The 25,536-nt window shown below is 49.4% G+C and overlaps 1 protein-coding gene across 2 annotated transcripts in view; it reads left to right on the top strand.

Annotated features, from left to right (window-relative positions):
- The window catches only part of RNF123 (ring finger protein 123), a 1,761,234-nt gene that overhangs the window by 332,207 nt on the left and 1,403,491 nt on the right, over positions 1 to 25,536 (top strand). For both annotated transcript variants that reach the window (XM_085625036.1, XM_085625035.1), the window contains exon 9: positions 5,860 to 5,927. In XM_085625036.1, coding sequence (XP_085481162.1) covers positions 5,860 to 5,927 — 68 coding nt within the window. The remainder of the gene's footprint in view (positions 1 to 5,859; positions 5,928 to 25,536) is intronic.

Here is a 25,536-nt window from a genome sequence, read left to right as displayed (position 1 = left end):
GTTTAGGCTGCCAAGAATGTAGTAGGTGAGGTATGCTTTTTTTAACAATTAAAAACACAGTATCACACAGTAAAATACAGTCTTAGCTCTCCCGGCTTCCGCCTCAGGAGTCTGTTCGTTTAACGCGGCGCCAGGGCACTGGGCGCGCTATTTAAACTGCTTGGGGGCGTGGCCGATCGAGGGGGCGTGTCCGAGCTGCGCCTCGCCCTCGTGGATCGGCGACCAGGAATGAGGGGTTTCGTTGCAGCGGGGGTCCGCTGTTTAGGCTGCCAAGAATGTAGTAGGTGAGGTATGCTTTTTTTAACAATTAAAAACACAGTATCACACAGTAAAATACAGTCTTAGCTCTCCCGGCTTCCGCCTCAGGAGTCTGTTCGATATAATGGGGTAACCCACAATTGTCCACGGACCTGGGTAACGATTGGTAAAGGAAACAACGGTCCTAGACTTCTTTAAAGCTACAATTCAGTTATGAAAAACATTCATTAGTCGTGGTGCAATGAGGGTAATGTATCCCCTCTGGGGCTGTATCCCTACTGTACCCCACCCTAGGTTGCCTCCCCTCCCCCCGTCCTGAGGAATTACCCTCATTGCACCAGGGTCGAAACGTCAACACTCTCCCCCAGTGGGCCTGTACCTGATATCATCCCAGCCCTGCCTTTTCACAGATGAATGTTCTCTGTGCGTCATCAGGAAATCATGAAATGAATATTTGTAAATCCATAAGGGACAGGCCTATCTGTAAAACTGGTGCCACTATGAACCACGACCAGTTTTACTAAGGATACCAGAATGTGTAATTGATTGGTTATTGAATTTGCCTTTTGGATTCCTCTCCTTTATATCTATCCTACCTCACGAGCACTTTCCTTTTTCACACTCCCCTTGGAGCAACCTTTTTCTCTATTTGGAGCATTGAATATGGTGATCTGGTATAAAAGTAACTAAATAAAAAACAGTCAGTATTGGAGGGATATTTTGTGCCTTTGTGTGTTTTGAAGATATACTTGTTTGCATTGTAAAGAAAATGATGGTACAATAATGATGCAATGCTAATTCTATATGTACCGGATGCCCTTTGACTAATAAATGTTTTTCATAACTGAATTGTAGCTTTACAGAAGTCTAGGACCATTGTTTCCTATACCAATGGTGAGCATCCATGGCATATGACTGTAATACCTGGGAATTCTAAGCAGTCTGTCCATATGAGGCATTTGTACATGGGAGTACATGATGATAATGACAAGCTGATGTTTTTAGACTGTGCATTTCTCAGAAACTGAAAACTGATATTTTAAAGGCAGTTTTAGTTTTCACAAATGGGGTTTCTTCTGGAAAATTTAGTTTGTTTGCCCACAGTGGAAAGTAGTATTAGATAGAAAAATGTGCATTTTCCGAAACTGGTGAATGATAATTCAAGTTGAGCTGGGGAGACGTACTGCTGTGCTTATGTCCTTTGTGCCACTGGGCATGTCAAGATTTGAATGTTACTTCATAAGTCAAGGGGAGGCATTTAATATTGAAGAACTTTTTCCCAGCATTTCTGCTGGTAACCGCACTTGGTATACTTGGGTGGTAACTACTGAAAATCTTGCTTTGGGTGGTCATAGTGTAGTCACTATTTTACAGGTATAACATTTTCTAGTAGCTCGGGAAGACTATCCTTGAGCAGAAGTAGCTCTCACTACAGAAAAGGTTGGAGACCCCTGGTCCAGACCCTCCCCTGGGAGGGTCCCCTGAATCTGTTCAACCCTTTCCCGTGGGTACAAAAGGTCTTACCTGGCTGTAGGACCTTAGATTTGATGTGGACAAGATTATGAACCAGAAACCCCGGTACTTCAACCGTCCAGACACTCTGGACTTCATTTGGGCCGACTTCGTCTCCCTCTGTCTGAAGCATAGTCTGTGCCCGTGCACCATACAAGATCCGTGCAGGACCTATAGAGCATCAAGGACAACCAAAGATATCTTCCTTGGAGTGAAGGAGTCACTCCTCTGCATTTGCAGGCACCGCAACACTGCTGTCCGGTCTGGTGACCCTGAGCTCCTATGGACTCCGAAGGCTTCAGCAACACAGGCCGTGGGTTTCTATGTCCCTCGAGGTCCGAGCTGCCCTCTCACCAAGTTTGAGGTCAGAATCCCTCGTGGGGGCTTCAATACCCGAACCCTTTTGCACCTCGTACATCTGCAAGTGCATATGCTTGTTGGGGTTTCCTGAACAAGTGCATTGGGTCTAGAGTAGCCCCAACCTCTGGCACCTACCAAGAACTCCGGTTTCCTCGCATCGAGTGCTTCGTGGGCTGCTGTTTGGTGAAATTGCTCGAGGTTCTCTTGCGTTTTTCTGGCCTGTGGGTCCACTTGAGGATCAACTGTGCTTTTCTTGGGCTCCTCTGGTTGCTCCAGGCCTTCCCTGACTCCCCTTGCTGTGGTGAATCTCCTGGACCTTGCTAGTCTGAACCGTACACATCCTTGACCTTCTGCGTGGGTTGCCGTTGCCAAGGCTTGTTGGTGCTCCCTCTGGACGCCGACCCCTCCCTACTCCACATCCTTTGTGGGACAGCTCGTATCCGGCTCCTGGTCATCCTCGACGTCTCCTGGTCCCCGTAGCTGCAGAGTCAAGAACTCCCATCAATGCACCTGAAGCACCCGACATTGGTGGGCATTCGTCTACCAAGCCACTGGTCACACATGAGTGACCCAGACTCTGTCCCCTCTACTTTCAGGTACTCTTCAACAAGAAATCCACCTTTGGATTCCAACGGACACTTTTCTTCCTTCTAGCAGCGGCTCTTCTTCGCAGTCCTCCATTGAGTTCGACAGCGGTTTCCGATGCCACTTCAGAACTAAGCACCCTGCTTCCTTGGGATAGGTAACTCTGGAACCTCTGTATCCATGGGTAGGGTGGCTCTCCAACCTCCTAACTTCCACTGGGTTTCTTCGAAGTCCACTGGGAAGGGTCTTTAACCTCTAAAACTTCAACCGCGACTTTACCATAGAAATGTACGGAGCACGCGGTTGTGTTCCCACACTGCACCTGTCCTCCGTAGAGTCCCTACCTACTCACCTTGGGTGGTTCCTTGGGGTCCCAGTGATTCTACGTCCGTTCGACACTGTCTTGGCTCTAGTTTTGGTTCTTATACCACTATATTAGTATATGGTTTGGTCCCCCCGGGGCCCACTGTGTATTAGTGCTATTAACTGTCATTTCTGTGCTTAAGTATTATGTGCTTTGTGATTATCTCTGTGTAGGAGATACTGTGTAGTACTAGAGTGTTATATTAATAAATACTTATTTTTATAACTAACGTGGGGTTCTCCTTTCATTTAACCAATACTATAAGGTTGCATTCTGGTAAAACAAGCTGCTTAACATTCCTTCAAGACTAAGCCTGAAGGCTGTTCTTCACAGCTACCACTTGGATAGCTTTCTAAGGTTATCTTTGACCTCTTAAATCACCTTTAGGGTTGTTTGGACTGGAGCATGGTGCCCACTTTAATTAGTGGACAGCATATACCAGGCCAACTTCTCACATCCCCCAACTAACTAATCTTATTGGCATGCCAATAAATACACGCACGAAAGTAATAAATAAGCATCTCTTGGAAATAGACGCAATGAATACCTACTAATATCCTTGCAATACCAACATATAGACCTGACTTTTAGACTCCTGTTTTACTTTAAGTCAAATGTACATCCGGTCAAATTTAGAAGGCTCAGATGATTGTATATACACCAATCTTCCAGTCTGAGGGATAATGGAGTATCCACCGCACAGGTATTACTGGATGCAGGCTTGGTGGCCTCAAGGAAGCATCTGTTGGCCACATTATATGCCTGTGTTCAAACTTACTACACTTTCAAAAGAAATTTCTGCTGGAACCTTTTTGAAAATCTAACTTGAGGACAGTAGATGAGGCCCCAAACTGTGTTTTAATGCACAATGCTATTTTTTTATTGGTAAACTTGTGAAATTTCTTCACCAAGCATATTTTCATCTTAAATGAGCTACTAAGATGTTATAGCTTTAACTCTTCTGGTTTTTTGTTTTTTTTTTGCTTTTAGAGTGTTTTATTTTATCGGGTATCTTAATCACTGTTCTGCTTTTGATGTACTTTTAAGGAAGGTGATCAGATTTTATATTTTTAATTATTGTAATCACTGATCAATACAATAAACATGTTCAGCCATTACATACACAAACTAATTTATTGGCACCCTTAAGATGGTCTAAAAACTTCAATACACAGGATCTTTCTTACTAACAGTACAAGGTTATGGAGAGCTTAGGGACCTCATTTGCCAAACATGGGAAAAATGGGAGGAGGCACTTGGCGGTGATGGTGCTAGACCATTAGTAATGACTCTAGGTAGATCTGTCAATATTAAGATGGGAATAACTTAAGGAATTGTTCTATGAAATGATCATTAGGTACATCAACCTACGGAATCTGAAAACTGTATTGTAATGCTGTTGGGGAATGATATAGAGAATATGTACAGAAGAGGGATGACTTTCACATATGGTGGTCTTGCCCTAGACTAAGGTACTGTTAGGAGGAAGTCTTGCATTATATTAAAAAGATACTGCATTGCCTAATCACCGGGAATCCTCCACTGCTATCCGTATGCTTGAGGGATCAATTGCGGAAGGTATGACATTGACATGACAGGGTATCGTCTTCCATATGTTGGATGCCAAGTTGGAGATCGTATGTGACTGCAAGAGAAGCAAGCCTACTTCAGGAGGGGCCTGGAAGCAGCATGGCTTGGACATCCTGGCAATAAAACTATTTATATATATATTGATGCACATATCTGAGATCGTTGTCAAAATTTGACATCCCTTTTTAGTTTCATTGATTGAGAGCATACAGGAGCTGTTTTGCCAAAGGACACTGTGAGTGATGAGGCCTTGAGACTTTGACATTCCAGAAGTACCTCACTGGCCTGACAATACTCTTGTTGCCCCGACCACCCCCTACCCGCGAACCCTACCCGCGAACTGCATTGTACTAAAAACTGCCTAATAATGGATGAGTGCTGTTGTATTGGTTCCTTTCTTTTGGTGGGTTGGGAGGGACAGGTCTGAGCGAGGTTGGTGGCTTGGACAAATGGATATTTGAGCAAAATGAAGCAATGGAAGTAGGCTGTGGCGAATCGAGGTGTTGTATGCGATTTTCCCAAGTACTTTATCTTCTTCCAAAGAAACACAATAAATGCTTTGGAAAAAATGATTTACGCACCTTAGCAAAGTATATACTAACAGGAGTGTTTCATGTACCTCCCTAAGTGCCATGGGTATGCTCAGACGTGTATCCCATGTTCACTGTGTCACCGGAAGCAAGCTGTACCCGACTGATGAGCCCATAACTAGAATGACACTGGTCTTGGAATGCTTGTGTTCCGGTCCAGGAGGATGTGGCTTGGCAGTTTGAGCTGTACTGTTTCCCTGAGGAGGAGGGTAAAGATTGATTTGCATTTGGCTGGGTCCAAACTGAGGTGGCATGATGAGCAAAATAACGATGGGTTGGGATGTTACCCTGAGCGATTGCCAGTGGTTAGACAAATTGCAAGTATTCCTCCCATCACCTGTTGTGTGTTTGAAGCTGGTGAAGTACCACATTTGAACTATATTGTTTTACAAAAACAGAATCTTTTTACTGACCAAAGAAAGATACCGATCTCCAGTTCCAAGTACTTTTGCTCCTTTGATTGGGGGTAATCTACTGAACAATTTATCATGAGAAATGTTAACAATAAGGTCATACATCAGCCTTACAAATATTTGACGACTTTAAATGAATACATTCAAAACAGACTGTATTTCTTCTAATCTTCATTATCTTTTCTAGTCTTGGGCAGCAGGAGACATTGTCAGCTGTCTCATTGACCTGGATGAAGGGAACATTTCATTTTGTCTGTAAGTCTATTCGTAACGTATATTTCTTTAGGTAGCAGACTTGTTGCATTACCATTTTCTGATAGCCAAGTATTATATTTTCCATTAGATGCTTAACAATTGCAGACATAAATATGCAATTTTTTTTTTACTGTTATCCTTTTAGTGAAAGGGCAATGTATGATTTTCAGCCACAAACTGTACTCTTCTTGATACAGCTGCCATTCACAGAAAATTATATATGCTGTGGAGCCCCATTAGCCTCTGCATAGTGTAACTTACTAACAACTATAAGTGTGAACGCTCAGTTCTATCTTGAGAACATGTGACTCTTATGGGGGTTTACAGAGCAGCTCAATAGGGGAAGTTATTAGAGATGTGGCTCTTGATGTTTTTATGTAAGCTTACGTTAGTATTTATGGTTTTGTATGTATTACTGTGCAATTGTGGCGCTCATCATATTTATGTTGTGACTTGTATGATTTTTATTTTTAAAATCGAATAAAATATCGATAATGATTTTGACTTAGTTGTCCTATGATTTAGCCTAAATGATTGTCTAAAACGTTTTAGTTGGAGTATTCCTTTTTTTTAAAAACTCTTTTTATTGACAGTGCTCAATAGACCATGCTTTACATGAATTGCTTGCATTGGTACACAGTGAGGTTGATACATTACATCAATACTAATAACAGCCACGAGGGAACAGGAGACTAGAAGAACATATGAAAAGTTTTCCCGGGTAAGCCTGCATATCATGATAAATTTGTGTAGCTAGTGTCACTGCTTGGGTTTTACAACCCACTGACACTCTTCCCCATTCCGACTGTTGCATGTCAGTCTCCCATGCACGTCCCTCTGTACCTTCGCCAGGGCGTCCATACTCTTTCCCATTTTTTAACACACCCCCTACTCTTATACACTGTTTCTTCAGCCCGTTGGCACCAGTCAAAGTCTCGCCCCCACTCTTCCAGCGTCGGAGGCAAAGTCGCCCCCCAGGCAATGTTTTGCTTAGCGATCCTTGCTGCAAGAGCCAGCCAGATACCCGCATATCTGGACCAATTGGAGTCCCCTTTAATCATTATTAAAAGCCATTTAGCATCCAGTGGAAGGGTCACTCCTACCATCCTAGACATAGTATCTGTAACTCTCTGCCAATACCTGACGATTTCTGGACATTCCCATAAAATATGTAGAAAGGTTCCCTCCCGCTGCCATCCCCTAACGCACAATACTGTAGGGGCCTTGCCCCAGGTGTATAAGTGAGTACGAGGATAATAGGTGCAATGTAATATCTTAAGTTGTACCAGCCTACATCTTGATCGAACTACGATCTCTCTTGGACTCTGAATTGTCTCCTGCCACTCCTCATCATATCTACTTCCCAGGTCTTTAATCCATGCCTCTCTGAGGGTCGTTAGGGGGTTGGGTACATTGTTTATCAATTTACGGTAGATCGTGGCGGTCGCCTTCTCGGTAATGGGGTCTAGTAGCAGCCTATCCTCTAATGGGTAATAGTCCAGAACAGAAGCGCCACTGTGGATGTGGGTGCGGAGTGCATGTATTCGTCTCAAATGGTGGTACCTTTGGGTCTGATGTAGATTATATTCCAGATGGAGTTTGTCAAAAGTGAAGGAAGTATCCCCTTTCCAGACATCTCCCAAGTACTCCATTCCTATCAGTTTCCACCCCTTGAAGCCCGTTAGGGCAGCCACTTCGTGTAATGGATCACCCACCCACAACGGGATTCGGCTAGTCAGTTTCCCGTCCAACTAAGTAGTTTATTAGCCTCGCTCCAGCACAGTAGCACCACTTTAGTATGTACCGGCCACTCAGAACGCGATTTTCAGGGGTAGAAAGAGGCTTGTAGTTTCTTCCCGGCATGATGGCCCTATCTGCTCTACATGCCGGCTCCTCAACGTCTGCATACACCCAGTCATTTATGACCTGGAGCTGAGAGGCCCAGTAGTATAGCCTGACGTCCGGAATCGCCAGGCCACCGCCGTATACTCCTTTCCGTAGCTTATGGAGCGCAATTCTAGAAGAACTACCCTGCCGCAACGTTCTGACCTCCTGCGCTATCCGTTTAAAGAGTGTCGGAGAGATAGGGTACGGGGTGTTTTGGAGAACATAGAGGAGACGCGGCAATGCCATCATTTTAAACCGAGCTGCCCTACCCATAAGTGAAAGCGGAAGAGTGCACCAATGGCTGACATCAGTACTAAGTCGGCTTATCTGAGGCACAAGGTTCTTTTCCCAAAACTCCTTTTGACCCCACGTAACGTGGATACCTAAATATTTGAATCCCTCTGACATGACTGGGGCCGGGCACCTCATTGGAACCCTGGGGGGGGGAACCAGATAATGGAAAGATCACTGACTTGGACCAATTAATAGTGTAGCCCGAGTAGCTACCAAATAGCTCGAAGATGTGGAGCACTCGCGCCATCGAGTGGTAGGGTCGTGCAAGGTATAAGACTGTCGTCAGCATAGAGTGAAATTCGCTCCTCCCACCCCGTGGCGTCCCCATTACCCCAGATTATCGGGTCCCTCCTAATCCAATGTGCCAATGGCTCCAGTGCGGGGGCAAAACAGTAGCGGGGACAGGGGGCACCCCTGTCTAGTGCCTCTCCGCAATTGAAAGGAGCGTGATATTGCCCCATTTACTCGCACTCGAGCTGTGGGTGTCTCATACAATAGCCTTACCCAACCGCAAAAGTTGACACCAAAATCCAACCTCTGGAGCACCATGAACAAGTAGGGCCACTCAATACTATCAAACACCATTGACGCGTCCAGCGCCATCAATGCCGTCTGTTGAGCTGCAGGATCGCTCGTCATGTGGAGTATACCATATATTCTCCGAAGATTATGCCGAGTGCTTCTGCAGGGCATAAAGCCTGATTGATCCACATGGACCAATTCCACAATGACTGACACCAGCCTGTCCACTGGGGCCTTGGCCAGAACCTAGGCTTCCACATTAATAATAGAGATAGGACGGTACGAACTAAACTGATCTGACGGCTTCCGGGCTTTGTAGATTACCACTATCATAGCCGCCCGTTGATCCAAAGGGAACTGCCCGTGTTCTCGCGCCTCAGTCAACATGTTTCGTAGCGGTGGTATTATGATCGAGGCCTGTCCTTTATAAATCTCAACTGGGAGCCCGTTCAGGCGCGGCGCTTTCCCTGATTTCAAAGAACCCAGGGCGCCACCTAGCTCCTTCTCCGCGAGGTCGGCTGCTAGCACTTCCCCGGACCACATGGGCAGGGTCAAATCTCTTCAGTCGTTTTCCGACCTCGTGCACACTGGTGCGTAAACTCGCTCAAAGTGTGTGGCGAAGGCTTCTGCTGTTTCATTACTTGTAGTTTTCAGTGACCTGGTTGTATCACGGACCCTAGTCACCCATGATCGCTCTGTCACGTCTTTCCAGCCACGCTAGGAGCTTCAATGCCTTATCTCCTATATCGTAAAAGTGGTGTTGCGTCGCCAGAGCATATGCCCTTGCCTCGCTATCCGCCAGGGCCATCAGGTTCCGCTGTCTCAGTGCTACCCTATGTCGCAGGTCAGCACTAGTTGCCACTGCATTATCTCCTTCCATCTTGTGAATTTCTTGCTCAAGAAGCCGAACCTGCAAGGATTCCTCTTTCTTCTGGGCCCTGATCAGCGACCGTGCCTGTCCCCTCAGCACCGTCTTATAGGCTTCGCATAGAGTAATGTGCAAATCTACTGACCCCATGTTTTCTTTGAAGTGGAGCTCCGAGCCCTCTCGGATCTTATCCCTAAGCGTTGGGTCTCGCAGGGGTCAATTTTTGGGAATGCAGCTACATCTAGAAGCGGGCCTTTAATAGTGACACGTACCGGGGAATAATCTGAAATGCCCCTCGCCATATGATTAGGGTTAAAGAATTCTCCCACCCTGTCATTACGTGTAAAAAAGATGGTCCATCCTAGAGAAGGAGTTGTGTGGTGCAGAGTAGTAAGTATAGTGCCTTAGCAGTGGGTTGTGTGCCCGCCACAGGTCTACAATGCCCGTGGCCATAACAAAGTCTGCCAGGCCATGCTCTCCTTGTCGACCCGTATGAGAAGTAGACCGGTTCATGACTCCGTTCGTATCTCCACCAATCAGAAGAGTACCCAGGGGTAGGTCTGTCAGGAACGAGCTGAACTTCGGGAAGACCACCGCGTTGAGACCCGGGGGTATATAGCATGTACACAGTACGAGTAGGCGCCCCTCCCATTTGCCTGCTGCCGCCACAAAGCAGCCTGCGTCATCCGTCCAAGTGCCTGTGATAACTAGGGGTAGCGTGTTGCGTATCAGGATACGTACCCCATGAGCCCCGGACGAGTACTTGGAGTGAGCAACCAATTTGTACCCAAAGCGATCTAGTGCCTTACGTTTACTCCCTCTTAAATGCGATTCCTGGATCAATATAACGTCTTGGGAATGCCTCTTGATATGCTGCAAGACTAATGTGCGTTTGATCTTGTTCCCCAGACCATTAAAGAGTGCTTTTAGGCCTTAAGAAATCAGTAATTACCACCAACTTCAAGTTGGTGTTCATTCATCAAATGAAGGGGCTGAGAGTCCTGGAGCAAAGAGATGCATATGGGAGGGACAAGAGTACAAAAGCCAGTCCAAAGTTCGGTCTTCCATCGGATGAGTGGGATAGCACCACAGCTGGGGATACAGTAGGTCGAGCCCAAGCAACTATGAAACTCTCACCTCACAAAGGGGAGATACCTCCCACTGCGACAGTACTAAACAACCTCTGCAGAATAGATGAAAAGACAGAGAGGGGATGAGCCATCAGAGGAAGCCTGTGCTGTTTGGGGGTCGAGGCCCAGGATGAGCGCCGGGAATCTCGGGGGCTGAAAAACCCACCCGCCAGTTCAAGTGGGCTGCTCTGGGGATTCTGGTTTCCGACCCTGAGAAAAGGGCTCCAGGGAGTCTTCAAAGAGCTGCAGGGTGCAGAGCCTGGGGGGCATCAGGCGGGAGTGCTCCGTCTTGGTGAAGTGGCTTATAAGTGGCTGCCAAATGTGCTCAAATCGTGTATCCATATGATTAAGCCACGCAGTGAGTAATTCCAAAGCCAAAACATCCCACAGCCGAAGGAACCAAGCAGCAATGGGAGGGGGGATGGGGTTTCTTCCAACAGGAGGCAATGGACTGTCTCGCCGCTCGCAGTAGGTGAAGGATCAGATGCCATTCCACGGAAGTCATGGCCTTCGGCTCGCCAGGTTTAATGCCCAAAATCGCTAAGGATGGGGTAGAGGTTACTGGGAAACCCAACACCACCTTAATGTGACTGAGGACCTCCTTCCAAAACAGCGTGAGACCAGGGCAAGACCACCAGATGTGCAAGACGTTCCGTCTAGCATTCTGGCCCCTCCAGCAAAGCGAAGGGGAGTTCGGGAACATCCGATGGAGCAGAGTGGGAGTATAGTACCATCGTGTCATTAGTTTATATGCTGATTCACGCTGATGCCTACTGCGGTAGACCTTAGGGATGTCCCTCCACAAGCAAGCCCACTTCTCCGGGGAAAGGTCAGCGAGCAGGTCAGAGGCCCAACGCGTCTGATAGTTATGAGGTGCGAGTTGTTGAGAGTGCTGTAGGACAGAGTAGGTTTTGGATATCGGGCTCCTCGACCCCGCAAACCTACGAACCAAGGATTCAAAGGGGGGTGAGCTGCCGAGTCACCTCTCGGAGATACGCCGTAGAGCTAAGCCACTGCCTCAACTGATAATATTGCAAGCGCGCGCTCTCCAAGAGGTAAAAGACTTGCTTGCACTGTTCAAAGGTACGCAGGGCATTGCCCTGAAAGAAATCCTGAATGACTCGCCGGTCCTCCACAGTCCAGGCATCATAAGCCTGAGGTTGCAAGGCAGTTGGAAACAGGGGGTTATGTGTTAGAGGTGTGTTGTGGGGAAGGAAACGTCATTAGGCCCGAGGCACTGCCAATCTATCCCAAATCTCCAGGACCATTCTCGTTGGAGTAGCTATATAAACACTCCGGGGACGGGCCCCACGCGGGAGCCATGCTAGATCCCACAGGGGTCTAGAGGCTACCGCCCGGTCCAAATGGAACCAATGCTTCTCGCTCTCGGGAACAATCCATTCAGATATAAACCGGAGGTGACAGGCCCAGTAGTATTCCAACAAGTTGGGGCAGGAAAGACCACGACCAGGATCTAGGAAGCATAAGAATCTTGTGGGAAAAGCGAGGGCAAGATTTCCCCCATATAAATTTGGTAAAATCTCGCTGCAGGGCCAGAATGTCTGCTTGTGGCATGGGGTTGGCAAGAGATTGAAAGAGGTAGAGAATTTTAGGAAAAAAGACATTTTGATGGTGTTGAGTCACCCTAACATGCCAGGGGAACGCCTTCCCATCTACGCATTTCGTTGCGTATGGACTTCCGATATCTGGGCCAATTAGACGAGGTTCAAGACGCAAGGGTAGGGGTCGGGTCCAGGCCCAGATAGCGAATCGAAACATCAGTCCATTGCACCGGAATCAAATACCGCAGTCCCTGGACCTCCGGGGCCGAAAGTGTAAGATAAAGGGCATGGGATTTCACAAGGTTGATTCGATACCCGGAAACGGCTTCAAAGGACCCCAAGAGGGTCGCCACCGCAGGAAGGGAAGTTTGGGGGGAGGACAGGGATAGGAGAAGGTCATCAGCAAATAGTGAGGCCTTATGCTCATAGCCACCCATGGAGATAACCCGTATATCTGGAGCACGGCGCAGAGCAATAGCCAGGGGTTCAACCACAAGAGCAAATAGTAAGGGGGAGAGCGGGCCCCCCTGTCGAGAACCGCGATTGATAGGAACAGGGGCCGTGAGAGCCATTGAATCGAATGCAAGTGGTGGGCTTCGCATATGGGGCCATCAGTTTAGAGATCATCCCAGGTCCCAGACCAACCTTCAGGAGGACCGCCCTAAGTAAGCCCCAGTCCACTCTGTCAAACGCCTTCTCTGCATCAAAAGACACCAAACATGCAGGGATATCTCTGATTCACACTTTTAACATTAATTGGGCTATCCGGCGGAAGTTGTCCGCACCCTAACGGTGACGGATAAACCCCACTTGATCGGGGTCAATGAGACCTGGAAGATGTGGTTCCAATCGGTTCGTGAGGATTTTCATGAACGGATGAAAGGAAGCGGGCAGGGTCAGATCCTTTACAGGCTTGAGGATAAGCACTATTTCCACCTCATTCATCGTGGGGGAGAGGCCAGAGTGATCAGTGAAGCCATTAGAGATGGAGCATATAGTTCCGTAGTTGCGGATAGAAAACCCGATAGAATGTATGCCGCAATCCATCGGGCCCGGAGTTTTGCCTATTGGGAGCTGTTTTAGTGCTTTAGCCATTTCCTCATGGGAAATAGGGTCATCAAGTAACTATGTAAAGTAGGGGTCAATAAGGTCCCAGGGGCAAGAATCGAGAAAAGCTGTGACAGAGTCCAGAGAACAAGGAGCATGCGCATAGAGATCCCTGTAAAAGGTCTCCAGTGCCAGACACTTGTCCACCTCTGAGATGGCCCCAGAACCATCCGGTAGTTTGAGCCTCGCGATGTGAGATCGGGTAGTATGAGCCCGAAGGAGCCGTGCAAGACATGCCCCAACCTTATCCCCACCCGTGTCGAATTTTTGTTTGAGATTAACTAAAAGCCGCTTCGCCTTATTGGTACACTGTAAGTGCAATTGGCCGCAAAGTTCAGCAAAGAGACGATTATTGCAAAGGGACAGATGCACGTGTTCCTTGCGTTCCAAGGCTTTAATATCCCTAGAAAGATTGGATTCAACCAAGTGCGCCTCCCTGGACCAGGCGATGGCTATCGATATAATGACCCCCCGAATAGTGGCTTTGAAGGCGTCCCAGCTGACATCCTCAGGGGTGTCAGAAAGGGAATTGGCAATAAAGAAGGCCTCTGTCTCCTTGCGAATGTCCGCCACATCCACAGGGTCTCGGTGGGGAAAGGGGTTCTCTACGAGCATCAGAGGGTTGGAGTGTAAGCAAGACGTGTGCGTGGTCCGAGATAGAGATATCGGAGATTTCCGCGCTGCATAGCATATGGACCAAGGGGAGCGAAAGGAAGTAGTAGTCAAAACGCGACTACGAGCGATGCACGTGAGGGAAGAATGAGTAATCGCGAGAGGCCGGGTGTAAGTGCCTCCAATCGTCAACTAGACCAAAGTCGGTAATGGCATTCCGCAGCGTCACTGACATCGCCCCAGCAGCATGATGCGCCTGCGCAGTACGATCCCACTCAGGGTTCCAGATTAAATCCAAGGACGACCGGGGTAGAAAGAGCGGAGGAGGGCCCCCCAGGTGTAGACAAAGAAATGCATCTTGATTCTGATTAGGTGCATATATATTAACGAAAGTACAAGAACCCCTACCCCAGACCATGTGGACCTTGAGAAACCTCCTCCCGTCATCAGCCGTAGACCTGGGGGTCGCTTCTCGCCAGCCCGACTTAAAGAAAATGGCCACCCCGCTAGTCTTGGAAGGAGAGCATGCCCAATATTGGATGGGGTACCTGGGGTGAGACATAAGGCGGATGTCAGTGGAGAGCATGTGGGTCTCCTGAAGGAAAACCACGTCTGGATCGTGCTGAAGCAGATAGCGCCATATCTGGCGACGCTTATTAGGGAAGTTCAGCCCCTTCACATTAAGAGAGAGGAATTTAACAGGATTCGTCATAACACTAAAAGGGGAATACCGCGCACCCCCTCCTCCCAACCGGGTCGTCAGACCGCCCGCCAACCAACCCCCCCCCCCCAGCCCCCACCCCCCCCCGCCACTGCAGTGAAGTGGCAAGAAGGACAGCCCAACCCCCAGAACCAGCAAGGCACACCCCAGTAGGTCTGACAGGTAACCCCCAAAAAGGGAGAGCGGGCAGCCCCCCGAAATCGCGCAACTAAGGAAAGGAGGCATACAGCTAAGAGATAGCAAAGTAAATGAGAAAAAGACAGAGGCAGAGAACCAACTGAGTCCATAGGTCCAAGAGAGACCCCACAGCGCACCCCCAGAGGATTGCGACATCACAGCCCCCAGCAGAGGAACATCCAAGGGAAAACAGCACGCAAGGAAAGCGGGAGAGAGAAAGAGAGAAAATAGAGAGGTAAGATAAACAAACGACCAACTGGGCCAGGTAAGTACAGAGTCTAACTGGGACAGCCTGGGATCTCGCAGGCGGGCCAGTCCGGAGAAGTCACTCTCCTGTGGTACTCCTATGTGGTGGGGTGGCAGACACATAAGAAGTCAAAGATATCCACCGTCTGCATCTCGTGTAGTAGAGGACTAAGCAAGGTTCAATCCGGCCACCGGGCCGTATATGTAAGAACCGCCAGGCGTAGAGCAAGGGTGAGGCCATGCCGCAGAGAGTCGTGCAACTAAAGGTGGCTAGGTCGTAAGAGATGGAGAGCCACTCAAGGAACGGATGTGGCTAATGATGTCCTGTTTGGTTTGCGTTGATTCGAGCCCCTGCGATCGGCGTCTAGAGCTGAAAGAAGGAACAGTGGACCACTCCGGGCGAAGAGCACAAGGCCGTCGCTCTTGAGAAGATGGAGGGTCATCAACGTCGTCATCAGGAGCCACACGAAGATGCAGGAGCCGCTGCGCCTCCCGCAGGGACCGAAGAACTCGTCTTATGCCCACCCAGGTGAACATCAGGGCAAAGAGATGGCCCCACTGATATTTAAAATCAAGATCTCTCAATTTGTCCGTTACAGGTTTGAATTCCTTCCTCCGATGAAGTGTGGAGGGTTGCCAGGTCTTGGAAGATTTGTATTGATAGACCATTGTAAGAGACCGACTTGATGTCTTGTGCCTTTCTGAGGATGGCCTCTTTATCACAAGAGTTCATCTTTTTTGCAGATAATGTCTGGGACAAAGTCAGGGCGGTTGCGAGAGCCAGGTACTCGATGTGCTCTGTCAAGTATAGGTGGAGAAGCATCCTCATTCTCCCGGATGGCATGCAGAAGGTCCGCTGTGTAAGTCAGGATATCCTTCCCTTCTGATGGATGCATCTGCCTGTGGATTCCTCACCTTTTGAATACCCCCTGCACCAGCATTCCGCGGAAGTTCTTTTCCTAGCTCTCCCACGTCGATGAGGACGTCATAATGGTACGGCTCCGCTCGCGACTCCGTATGACTTCATCGGAGCCGTAAGAAGACCTCGTCAGCATTCTGACTTCAGTTCCCTTTTTTCCGTGACGTCGTCGCGTAACATTTTTTTCTAGGGGCTCTCCATTTTCTTGGTGATTACTTTGTTTCTTCAAATTATTCAGATATGGCTACTTCTAAGAAGTCTGGATTCAAGCCCTGCAGGGAGTGTGGCAGTCAGATGTCGATGACTGATCCCTACGATGATTGCCTTTGGTGTTTGTCTTCCTAACCACGACGTCGAAGGGTGTCGATGCTGCAGGAAAATGAATCCTAAAGCTCTTCATGGCTAAAGCAAAGAAGAGGGGTTGAAAACATTTGAAGTTGTCGACTTCGTACACTTTAAAATCAAAGAACACAAGAAGTCGAAGAAGAGGCATAGTTCTCGGCGCCCTTCTTCGAAGGACAAGACATTGAGGTCGCCTTCTCCGGCTCACCGACTTCGGAGGGAAGACTTTGTGTCTCCATCACCTTCTCCTTCTCCACAGGCGACTCAGATTCACTCACCGGCTCCGAGGTCGCCGGAGTAGAGGAGCTTTTCGACGCCTAAAGGTACTGCGATGCCCAGGAGGTCTCTAATGCCCATGGAGTCTTCTCCTGTTCATGTGGTTTCGCCTGTGCGTGCGCCGTCTCCACCAGTTCCGCAGCTTCCTGTTCGGCCTCAGGTGGAACCTGTTCAGGAAGGTACAGATCCTTATCCTCCTTTTCCTGGTCCTGGAACGGGTCCTGCGCCTTTTTTAAATGCGATGTGTGGCATGTTTGCGAGGGCCTCCAATCCTACTGGTGCGCCTTCGGGCCCCGTGGGGCCATTGGCCTTTAATTTGGGTGTACCTCATCAGTACGCCCTGGTGCCTTTCGTGACATTCATGCCGATGACTCCGGCTTGGCATTTTCCGGCGCCAAGGTCTTCCACTCCGGTTCCTCGGACTCCATCTGTTGTCGAGTCGGCGCCGCCTCGGATTCGGTCGGCGCTGAGGCTTGATCCTGAAGGTCCTCCATCGACTCTGATGCCGTCGTCACTAGTGCCGCCGACGCCGATTCTGAAGCAGCGCTCTAGGAGGGATGCGCAGAGACTGCTTGAAGAGGAAGAATATAGACAAGAACAGGAGGAAGGAGAAATTAACGAGACTGTTGATGAGTTTGAAGGCTTATAGGAGGCCAGTGGGTTGGATACTTACCCAGAATGGGAACTCTCATCTCAAAAGACTGGGATTTCACAGGATGTTGCTCCTCCTCATGTTGTTGTAAGGAAAGCAGCTGAGTTGCTTGACCTGCAATTACCTTCAGCTGAGATAAAGTCAAACATTCTAACTGAGGTTCTTAATATGTCTTCTACAGTATCTGAGCCTCTTCTGCTCTTCAATGAGGCTTTGACAGAACCTATTTTGGAAGTTTGCCAAAGACCCTTGACTGCTCCAGCCGTTTCCAGGTCTATTGTGAGGAGGTACAAGCCAGCTCCTGGGGATCCTGCATTTCTGTCTACGCATCCATCACCTGAAAGCTTGGTGGTCCAAGCTTCTTGCTTGAAACAGTCATCTAGTTCCTTCCCTACCATCCCGGGGGATAGGTATTCTAAAAAAATGGAGCAGGCGGCAAAGAAAGCATGTTTCATCTGTAAGTATGGCATTGAAATTTACTAATGCTACCTGTTTACTTGGAAGATATATCCATGCTCTTATGGACTCTGTCAAACAGCTAGCCCCAAAGCTACCTGAGGATGATCAGGTTAAATTCCTTGGGGCACTTTCTGACTCTCAGGCTGCTGCCCGTCAAGTTATACTGTCAGTTTGGATACGGCTGACTCGGTGGCACGAGTAATGGGATCTTCTGTAGCAACAAGGAGACAAGCTTGGCTAAGATCATCTGGATTTTCTCCTGATGTTCAGGCAACCCTGTTGGATTTTCCCTTTGATGGTACGAGACTGTTTGGCACTAAGGCTGACTCTGCCTTACAACACTTTAAAGATAGCAGAGCGACTGCAAGATCTCTGGGCCTTAAAACGCAGTCTAGGGGATATGGCTACAAGCGGTATTGAGGTTTCGTGGCCGCCAGCAACCTCAGCAGAGTCCACAGCAGAACCCCTTGTATAAATCATACAGGGGTAAGAATAGAGGCCGTTTTCGAGTAGCCGCTTGGCAGCAGTCCTCCTCCTCCTACTCCTCTTCCTCTTCTCCTCCCACCACCGTTGGTGCCACAGGAGAGCAGCTCTAGATCCCCCATCTTAGAGCATGTTGGTCCTGTAGGTGGTCGGGTGTCCCACTTTCTACAAGATTGGAAATCGATTACTCCAGACCGTTGGGCTTTGAATCTTGAGAATGGGTACACCCTCCCTTTTTTAGAGTTTCCTCCTCCTTACCCTCCTCGCCAGGGTTGGTGTTCAGAGGACCATTTGCTGCTTTTGCAGCAGGAGGTTCTTGCCTTGCTACAGAAAGGTGTGATAGAGGTGGTTCCAAAGCAGGAAAGGGGTCAGGGGTGCTACTCCCGGTATTTCATGATTCCCAAGAAGGACGGTCGGTTGAGACCGATCCTGGACCTAAGGATTCTTAATCTTTACCTTAGACAGGAAAAGTTCAAAATGTTGACCTTGGCTCAGGCTCTTCTCGTTCTGCAACAGGAAGACTGGATGGTGTCCATCGATCTGCAGGATGCGTATTTTCATCTTCCCATCCTGAAGTCTCATCGGAAGTATCTCCGGTTCACGATAGGTTCGCAACACTACCAGTTTGCGGTCCTTCCGTTTGGTCTGACTTCCGCACCTCGAGTCTTTACAAAGGTGATGGCGGTGGTAGCGGCACATCTCAGAAGTTCAGGGGTTCCTGTTTTACCGAATGGGTGTTGAAAGCAGTGTTTCCGGAGTTGGTGTTGCGCCACTTACAAGCAACAACGCAACAGTTGTTCAAGTTGGGTTTTTCAATAAATGTACCCAAATCTCACCTGGTGCCTTCTCAGCGCAGCCTGTTCATAGGGGCAATACTGGACATTACTGTGTCGGGCATTCCCGCCTCCGCAGAGGATTCTCGACATTCAGGAGATGATTCCTTTGTTTCTCGATGGAGCGGTTGTTCCAGTCCTGAAGGTTGTACGTCTGCTCTGTCTGTTCGCTTCCTGCATACTGTTGGTCAGTCATGCACGCTGGCAAATGAGGGCATTTCAGTGGTGCCTCCGCAGGCAGGGATATCAATACAACGTAGATCTCGAGTAGACGGTCAGAATCTCCAGAGACGCTGCAGCGGAGCTGACTTGGTGGGGTGTGCAGGGCAACCTGTCTCAGGGAAAGCCCTTTCAGCCTCCTCCGCCGGTGGCCACAGTGATCACGGATGCCTCCACTCTAGGGTGGGGTGCTCATCTGGGGGATCTGGAGGTAAAAGGTCTTTGGTCTCCAGAGGAAAGGTTGCTTCACATCAACCTTCTGGAATTGCGGGCCATACAATTGGCACTGAATGCTTTCCTTCCTTCCCTTTGGGGTCAGTCAGTTCATGTCCTGATGGACAACACTACCGCGATGTGGTACATCAACAAACCGGGAGGTGTAGGGTCTTATAGCCTCTGTCGAGAGGCTCTGCGACTCTGGTCCTGGGCTCAGGGACATCAGATTTGTCTGTTTGCAAATCATCTAGCCGGCGTGCTGAATGTTCGTGTGGACAGTCTCAGTCTGCATTACTCGGCCTATCACGAGTGGCGGCTACATCCTGAGGTGGTCCATCACATCTTCGAGATGTGGGGGGTATCCTCGGTTGGACCTATTTGCCACTCACGAGAACGCTCACTGCCCGTTGTTTTGCAGTCTCCAGTATCCGATGCAGGGAGTGCTGGGGGACGCGTTTCAGTTGGATTGGGGCTCACAACTCCTTTATGCGTTTTCTCCCATACCCTCGATTCCTCGGGTTCTGAGGAAGATTCGTCAAGACCGAGCTCAAGTCAAATTGATCGCTCCGGATTGGCCAAGAAGGGTGCGGTACACAGATCTTCTTCACCTCTCATCGCACCTAGCGCTCCGTCTCCCTTTCAGGGCAGCCTCCTGTCGCAATCGCAGGGGCAGGTTCTACACCCCCACCTCCAGAGCCTGCACCTTCATGCCTGGAGATTGAACGGGGCAACCTGAGCTTTTTCTCTCCCACCAAATGCGGTGGATGTTATTTTATCATCCAGGACACATCCACCAAATCTGTGTATTCTTCCAGGTGGTCCAAATTTGTGAAATGGTGTGGAGCGAGGTCCATTGATCCTTTGAAGGCCCGTTTGTCGCATGTGTAAAGTTTTTCTCTTTCCTTGGCCCAGCAGGGTTGTGCTGTGGCTACAGTTAAAGGTTATTTGTCGGCTTTTATTTGTTTGCCGGATCAGCTGTCTTTATTCAAATCTCCGGTAGTTATGAGGTTCATTAAGTGCCTTACAAAATAAGGTTCCTCCCACTCCTTTCATTATGCCTCAGTGTGATTTAAATCTCGTTCTTACCTTTTTAATGGGTTCTCCATTTGATCCTATGCATAGTTGTCCACAGTTGTCCTTTGAGGCTTCTCTCTTTTAAAATGGTTTTCTTGATTGCAATTACCTCGGCTAGGAGGGTAAGTGAGCTTCAGGCTCTTAATTCTAAACCTCCATTCTTGACCATCCATGCAGATAAGTTGGTTCTTAGGACCAGGGCTGCTTTCCTTCCTAAGGTGGTTACTATTTTTCATTTGGGACAGTCCATTACCTTACCTACATTCTATCCTTCCCCTCATCCTTCCAAGGAGGAGGAGACACTTAATCGTTTGGATCCTAAAAGAGCTGTCAGTTTTTATTTGGACAGAATAAAGGATCTGAGGCTGGACGATCTGCTCTTTGTGGGCTACATTGGGCAAATGAAAGGCAAGGCTGTGCACAAGTGGACTCTCTCAAGGTGGATCATCTTGTGCATCAAGATCTGCTACGCCCTGCCTGAAGGTATCAGAGCTCATTCTACCAGAGCAAAGTCATCTTCTTCTGCTTTGGCTAGAGGTGTTCCTGTTATTTATATTTGTAAGGCAGCAACTTGGGCCTCCCTCCATACTTTTGTGAAGCATTACTGCTTGGATTCGGAGGTTAGGAGGGATGGCCATTTTGCACGTTCTGTTCTGCAAGATTTTTTGGTCTAGTCAGTTGGACACCCTCCTCCGGGAGAGGTACGGCTTTGGGATTCTATTCAAAAGGTGAGGAATCCACAGGCAGATGTATCCATCAGAAGAACAAGTTACTTACCTTCGGTAACGCTTTTTCTGGTGGATACAGTATCTGCCTGTGGATTCCTCACTGTCCCACCCGCCTTCCCGTTGTCCACCTGTTTTCAGCAAAAAATGCTTTAACTGTTTGACATTAATGTTTTTTTTTTATTGATAAACACATTTTTATTCACTTTACAAAAGAAAAGCACCAGCCAATCCGCACCGTATTGCAATGATCGAGGATTACAAGCACAAGTTCTCAATACCCAACATGCAGACCTTAATGAAGCAGAAATGAGATGTAAACAGTTGAACCCCTCACAGTTAGACCCCCCCTCCCAACCATTTCCCCCAAATTCTGTGGTATTTCTTGAGGCAACCACGTGCTGCATACATGACTTTCTCCTGTGTGGTGCACCAGTCCACTCCATTCCGCCAATGCCCCACACCTGGGGGTTCGGGGCATTTCCAAGAGGCCGCAATGTCTTTTTTTAGCTACCACCATAGCTGTAGTAAAGCACAGTTTTTCGTTGCGTGACCCGACCAGCCCATCAGTGATGCCCAGGAGCATGTGTTTAGGGTTGTGCGGAACCTCCCACTCCAGGACCTCAGAGAGTTCTTCTTCGATGCCCTGTCAAAATCCCGCCAAGAGGGGACAAGCCCAAACCATGTGGAGGAAATCAGCAGGGTCATATCCACACCTGGTACAGGCTGAGGACGGACTAAGCCCTGCGCGATGAAGGCGTGTAGGGGTGAGATATGCGGCATGTAGATAATAGAGCTGTACCAAGGGCAGCCTAGCGGAGGCAGTGACCGTTCTGGGGGCCATAAGGGCATCACGCCAGTCTTCTTCCTCCAAGGGGCCCACCCAGTCCACCCACTGCGTCCGCAGTCGGTCCAAGGAAGTCGGGGTATTGTTAATCAGTGTACGGTAAATGCGGGAAATGCCACCTTTCCCCAAGTCCCCAAACATAATCTGGGCTTCAGGCGGGCTATGGTCTGGCAACCTCGTGCCTATTATGAGATGTGAGCGTAGGGCATGTCGCAGCTGGAGGTAGCGAAAAAATTGCGAGTGGCGCAGTGAGTACCTGGTTCGGAGATCTTCAAAGGAACGCATATGATCCCCCACCCACACATCCCCAAGCTGCGTAATGCCTATGAGATCCCAAGCTTCGACTCCCTGAAGCCCGGTCACCTCCCTGAGCCACGTCCCATGCCACAAGGGTGTACATTGGGTCAGTGTATGTGTCCAGTTGGTGTGTCGCAGTGCTGCCCGCCAGGCCAGTAACACCGAGCACGTCACCTCCGGAAGACTGGATGGAATCGGGGTCTGATATAGAAAGGATTGGATTCTAGCGAGGCCCAGCTCCCCTAGTTTAAGCCTATAGGCCGGGTCAGACCACCCCCCGTTGAACCAGTCATGTATGGAAAGAAGTCATGTGGCTAAGTAGTATAGGTAAAGGTGAGTCATCCCCAACCCCCCGTCGAACGAGGGGATCCTGCAAGTACTGAGCGCTAGCCTGGACCTACCCCTTCCCCATAAGAACTTGCTGGCTAAGCCGTCAAGTTCACAGAACTAGGCCCTAGGAAAGCACATGGGGGTGTTCTGAAGCATCTAAAGAAAGTGGGGAAGCACCATCTTAAAAAGGGCCACACTCCCCATGGGTTTGAGGGGTAGCGACTGCCACCGCTGGAGGTCCGTCCTGGCCCGCTGTAGCAGCGGAGTGACATTAAGGGCCCAGCTGAGCTCAGGCAGCAAGGTCACCCAGATCCCTAGGTATTTGAATGTTTGATGACGTAGAGGTATTTCGGACTGCCAGTCAAAGCATTCCCGTGAGAGGTGAAGGGGAACTAGGATCGATTTGTGGGGATTCAGTCGGAGGCCTGTTCAAAGGACTGCAAGATACGTAAACAGTGGGGACCGGGCAGGATCTGCCAGTTAGATAAGGACGTCGTCCGCGTAGAGGGTGATTTTATCCGGTTGAGCGCTGGGCCACTCCCATTCCCGCACCTGATCGCAAGACCGCATCAAGGCCGCCAAGGGCTCCATCACTAAGGCGAAAAGCAGGTGAGAAAGGCGACAGCCCTGCCTTGTCCCTCTACAGACCGAGAAGGGCTCCGACAGGACTCCGTTTACAAGAACATGAGCCCTCGGGAGGGCGTACAGAACCTTGACCATGGCCCGAAAGCGGGGACCGAGTCCCATCATGTCAAGTACATCGTGGAGAAAGCCCCAGTCCACCGAGTCCAAGGCCTTCTCAAAGTCTACCAGGAGAAGCGCTAGGTATGGGGTGAGGAGGTGGCGGTGGGCCAAGGCAGAGGGCAGTCTGCGAAGACAGTGCCGCGATAGGGCATACACCGGCATTGGTCAGGGTGGACCAACGTAGACAGATGAGGTTTGAGGCGCTGGGCAAGGAGGGTGGCGAACAGTTCGACCTCAGTGTTGATAAGGGAAATGGGGCGGTAATCTGCGCATTGTGGCGAGGGGTGTTGGGATTTCGGAAGGACTACAATGGTGGCAATGTCCGTTTCTTGAGGGAAGGAGCCCTTCTCCACCGCCTCGCGAAATACCGCGTCCATGTGGGGGATGAGAACATTCCAGAATTGGGAATAGTATTCTTGAGGAAGGCCATCAGGGCCCGGTGTCTTGCCGAATGACACGAGCGATTCCATCACCAATTTCCTCGCGGGAAATGGGGCGATCCAGATCGACCTGAGCGGCGGTGTCCACACATTGTAGGCGGCCACCCTCCACGTCCATCAGATCCGTAAGGGACAGGGATGGGGTTCGGGCCTCGTAAAGCTTGTGGTAGTAGGCGGCAAAGGCTTGTGCCATTTCCAATGTGCCGCTATTTCAGGGATTATACGGTTCGCCCTAGGGTACATAGCCAGGCGGTGAAGGAGCGAGCCATTCTTGTCACCCCATCCATACACCCTGGCCACCGAGGAGCGCCAGAGGGGTTTGGCCGCGTCCAGCGACAGCTGTTTGATGACATGAATGTTTTTAATGTCTTTTTCATGCTTATGCTTTGATAGTGGGAAATGCTTGGTCTGTTGCCCTTTTTCCATGCTATTATCAGGTATACGATCTGTGCTTGCATTTGTGTATATATGTATATGTGTGTGTATATATATATATATATATATATATATTTTGTATGCTGAGTGAAATGTGTCGGTCCGCCCGTTTGCCTCGAAGGCACGGGAAAAATGGGTGGAACTGACGTCAGCACGCCGACGAGGTCTTCTTATGGCTCCGATGACGTCATATGGAGTCGCGAGCGGAGCAGTGCTATTATGACGTCCTCGTCGACGTGGGAGAGCTAAGAAAAGAATTTCTGTGGAATCCTGGCGCAGGAGGTATTCAAAACGTGAGGAATCCACAGGCAGATACTGTATCCACCAGAAAAAGCGTTACCGAAGGTAAGTAACTTGTTCCTCCGTCCCCATTGGAACTCCCCTGATGCGTAGGTTATTCCGATGACTGCGGTTTTCCAAATCCTCCTGCTTCAGTTGTAGGGTAATATTTTGGTCTTAAGTTTAGACACCTTCTTCCAGAGATGGTCTAGGTCTTCCGTCCTGGTATCCATTGTGCGTTCAAGACCATCAACTGTCGCCTATCTCCGTAACCTCTCTGCGAATGTCTTGGAGCCCAGCCTTGAAAACTTGTCAGAGTCTTGTCTTGTAGAAAGGATGACATAAAGGCCTGAGTGATCGATACGTCTGTGGTGGGCAATCCAGAGGGCGCTAAGGAAGCGTTGGAATCCTCCTGTGTATGCGCCGGCGTCTTGGACCAGAGGGAAGTAACTGGATTCTTGTGGGCGGCCACGGAATCCGTGTCCTTAGTGGCCCTGTGCTTGGGAGGCATACCAGCAGCGTCCGAAGGGACCAAGGGCCCCGCAGCAGAGGAGGAACAACAGGGAGGCAGGGGATGGACTAGGGGGGGGCAGCAACAAAGCGACAAAAGGTAAGGGACCCATGCCACACACTCTTGTCTAAAGGTGCTATATGTAGAATGGGGGTCGCAGAAGGCCAAACGTCCCCAGGCGAGGGGCAGCTTACCAGTTGGTAGTTGAAGTGGTGTGCGGGACCTCCCCCACACACCCCCACAGGCAGTCGCTAGGATCCGGTTACACCAGAGGGGCTCCTAGCCAGGGGCCAGGCACAACAGTTCAGCAGGGGGGAGGTCGCAGCAAGGCCGGGGAGCAGAGGTAGTCTCTAGGCCTGGTCTGGAGCGCACATAGACAGAGCGGCAACACCCCACTCACCG

The sequence above is a fragment of the Triturus cristatus genome, chromosome 9 (assembly GCF_964204655.1).
Source record: "Triturus cristatus chromosome 9, aTriCri1.1, whole genome shotgun sequence".
Classification (NCBI taxonomy): domain Eukaryota; kingdom Metazoa; phylum Chordata; class Amphibia; order Caudata; family Salamandridae; genus Triturus; species Triturus cristatus.
Note: the sequence above shows the minus strand (reverse complement) of the source record. Positions and strands in the feature narration are given on the sequence as shown.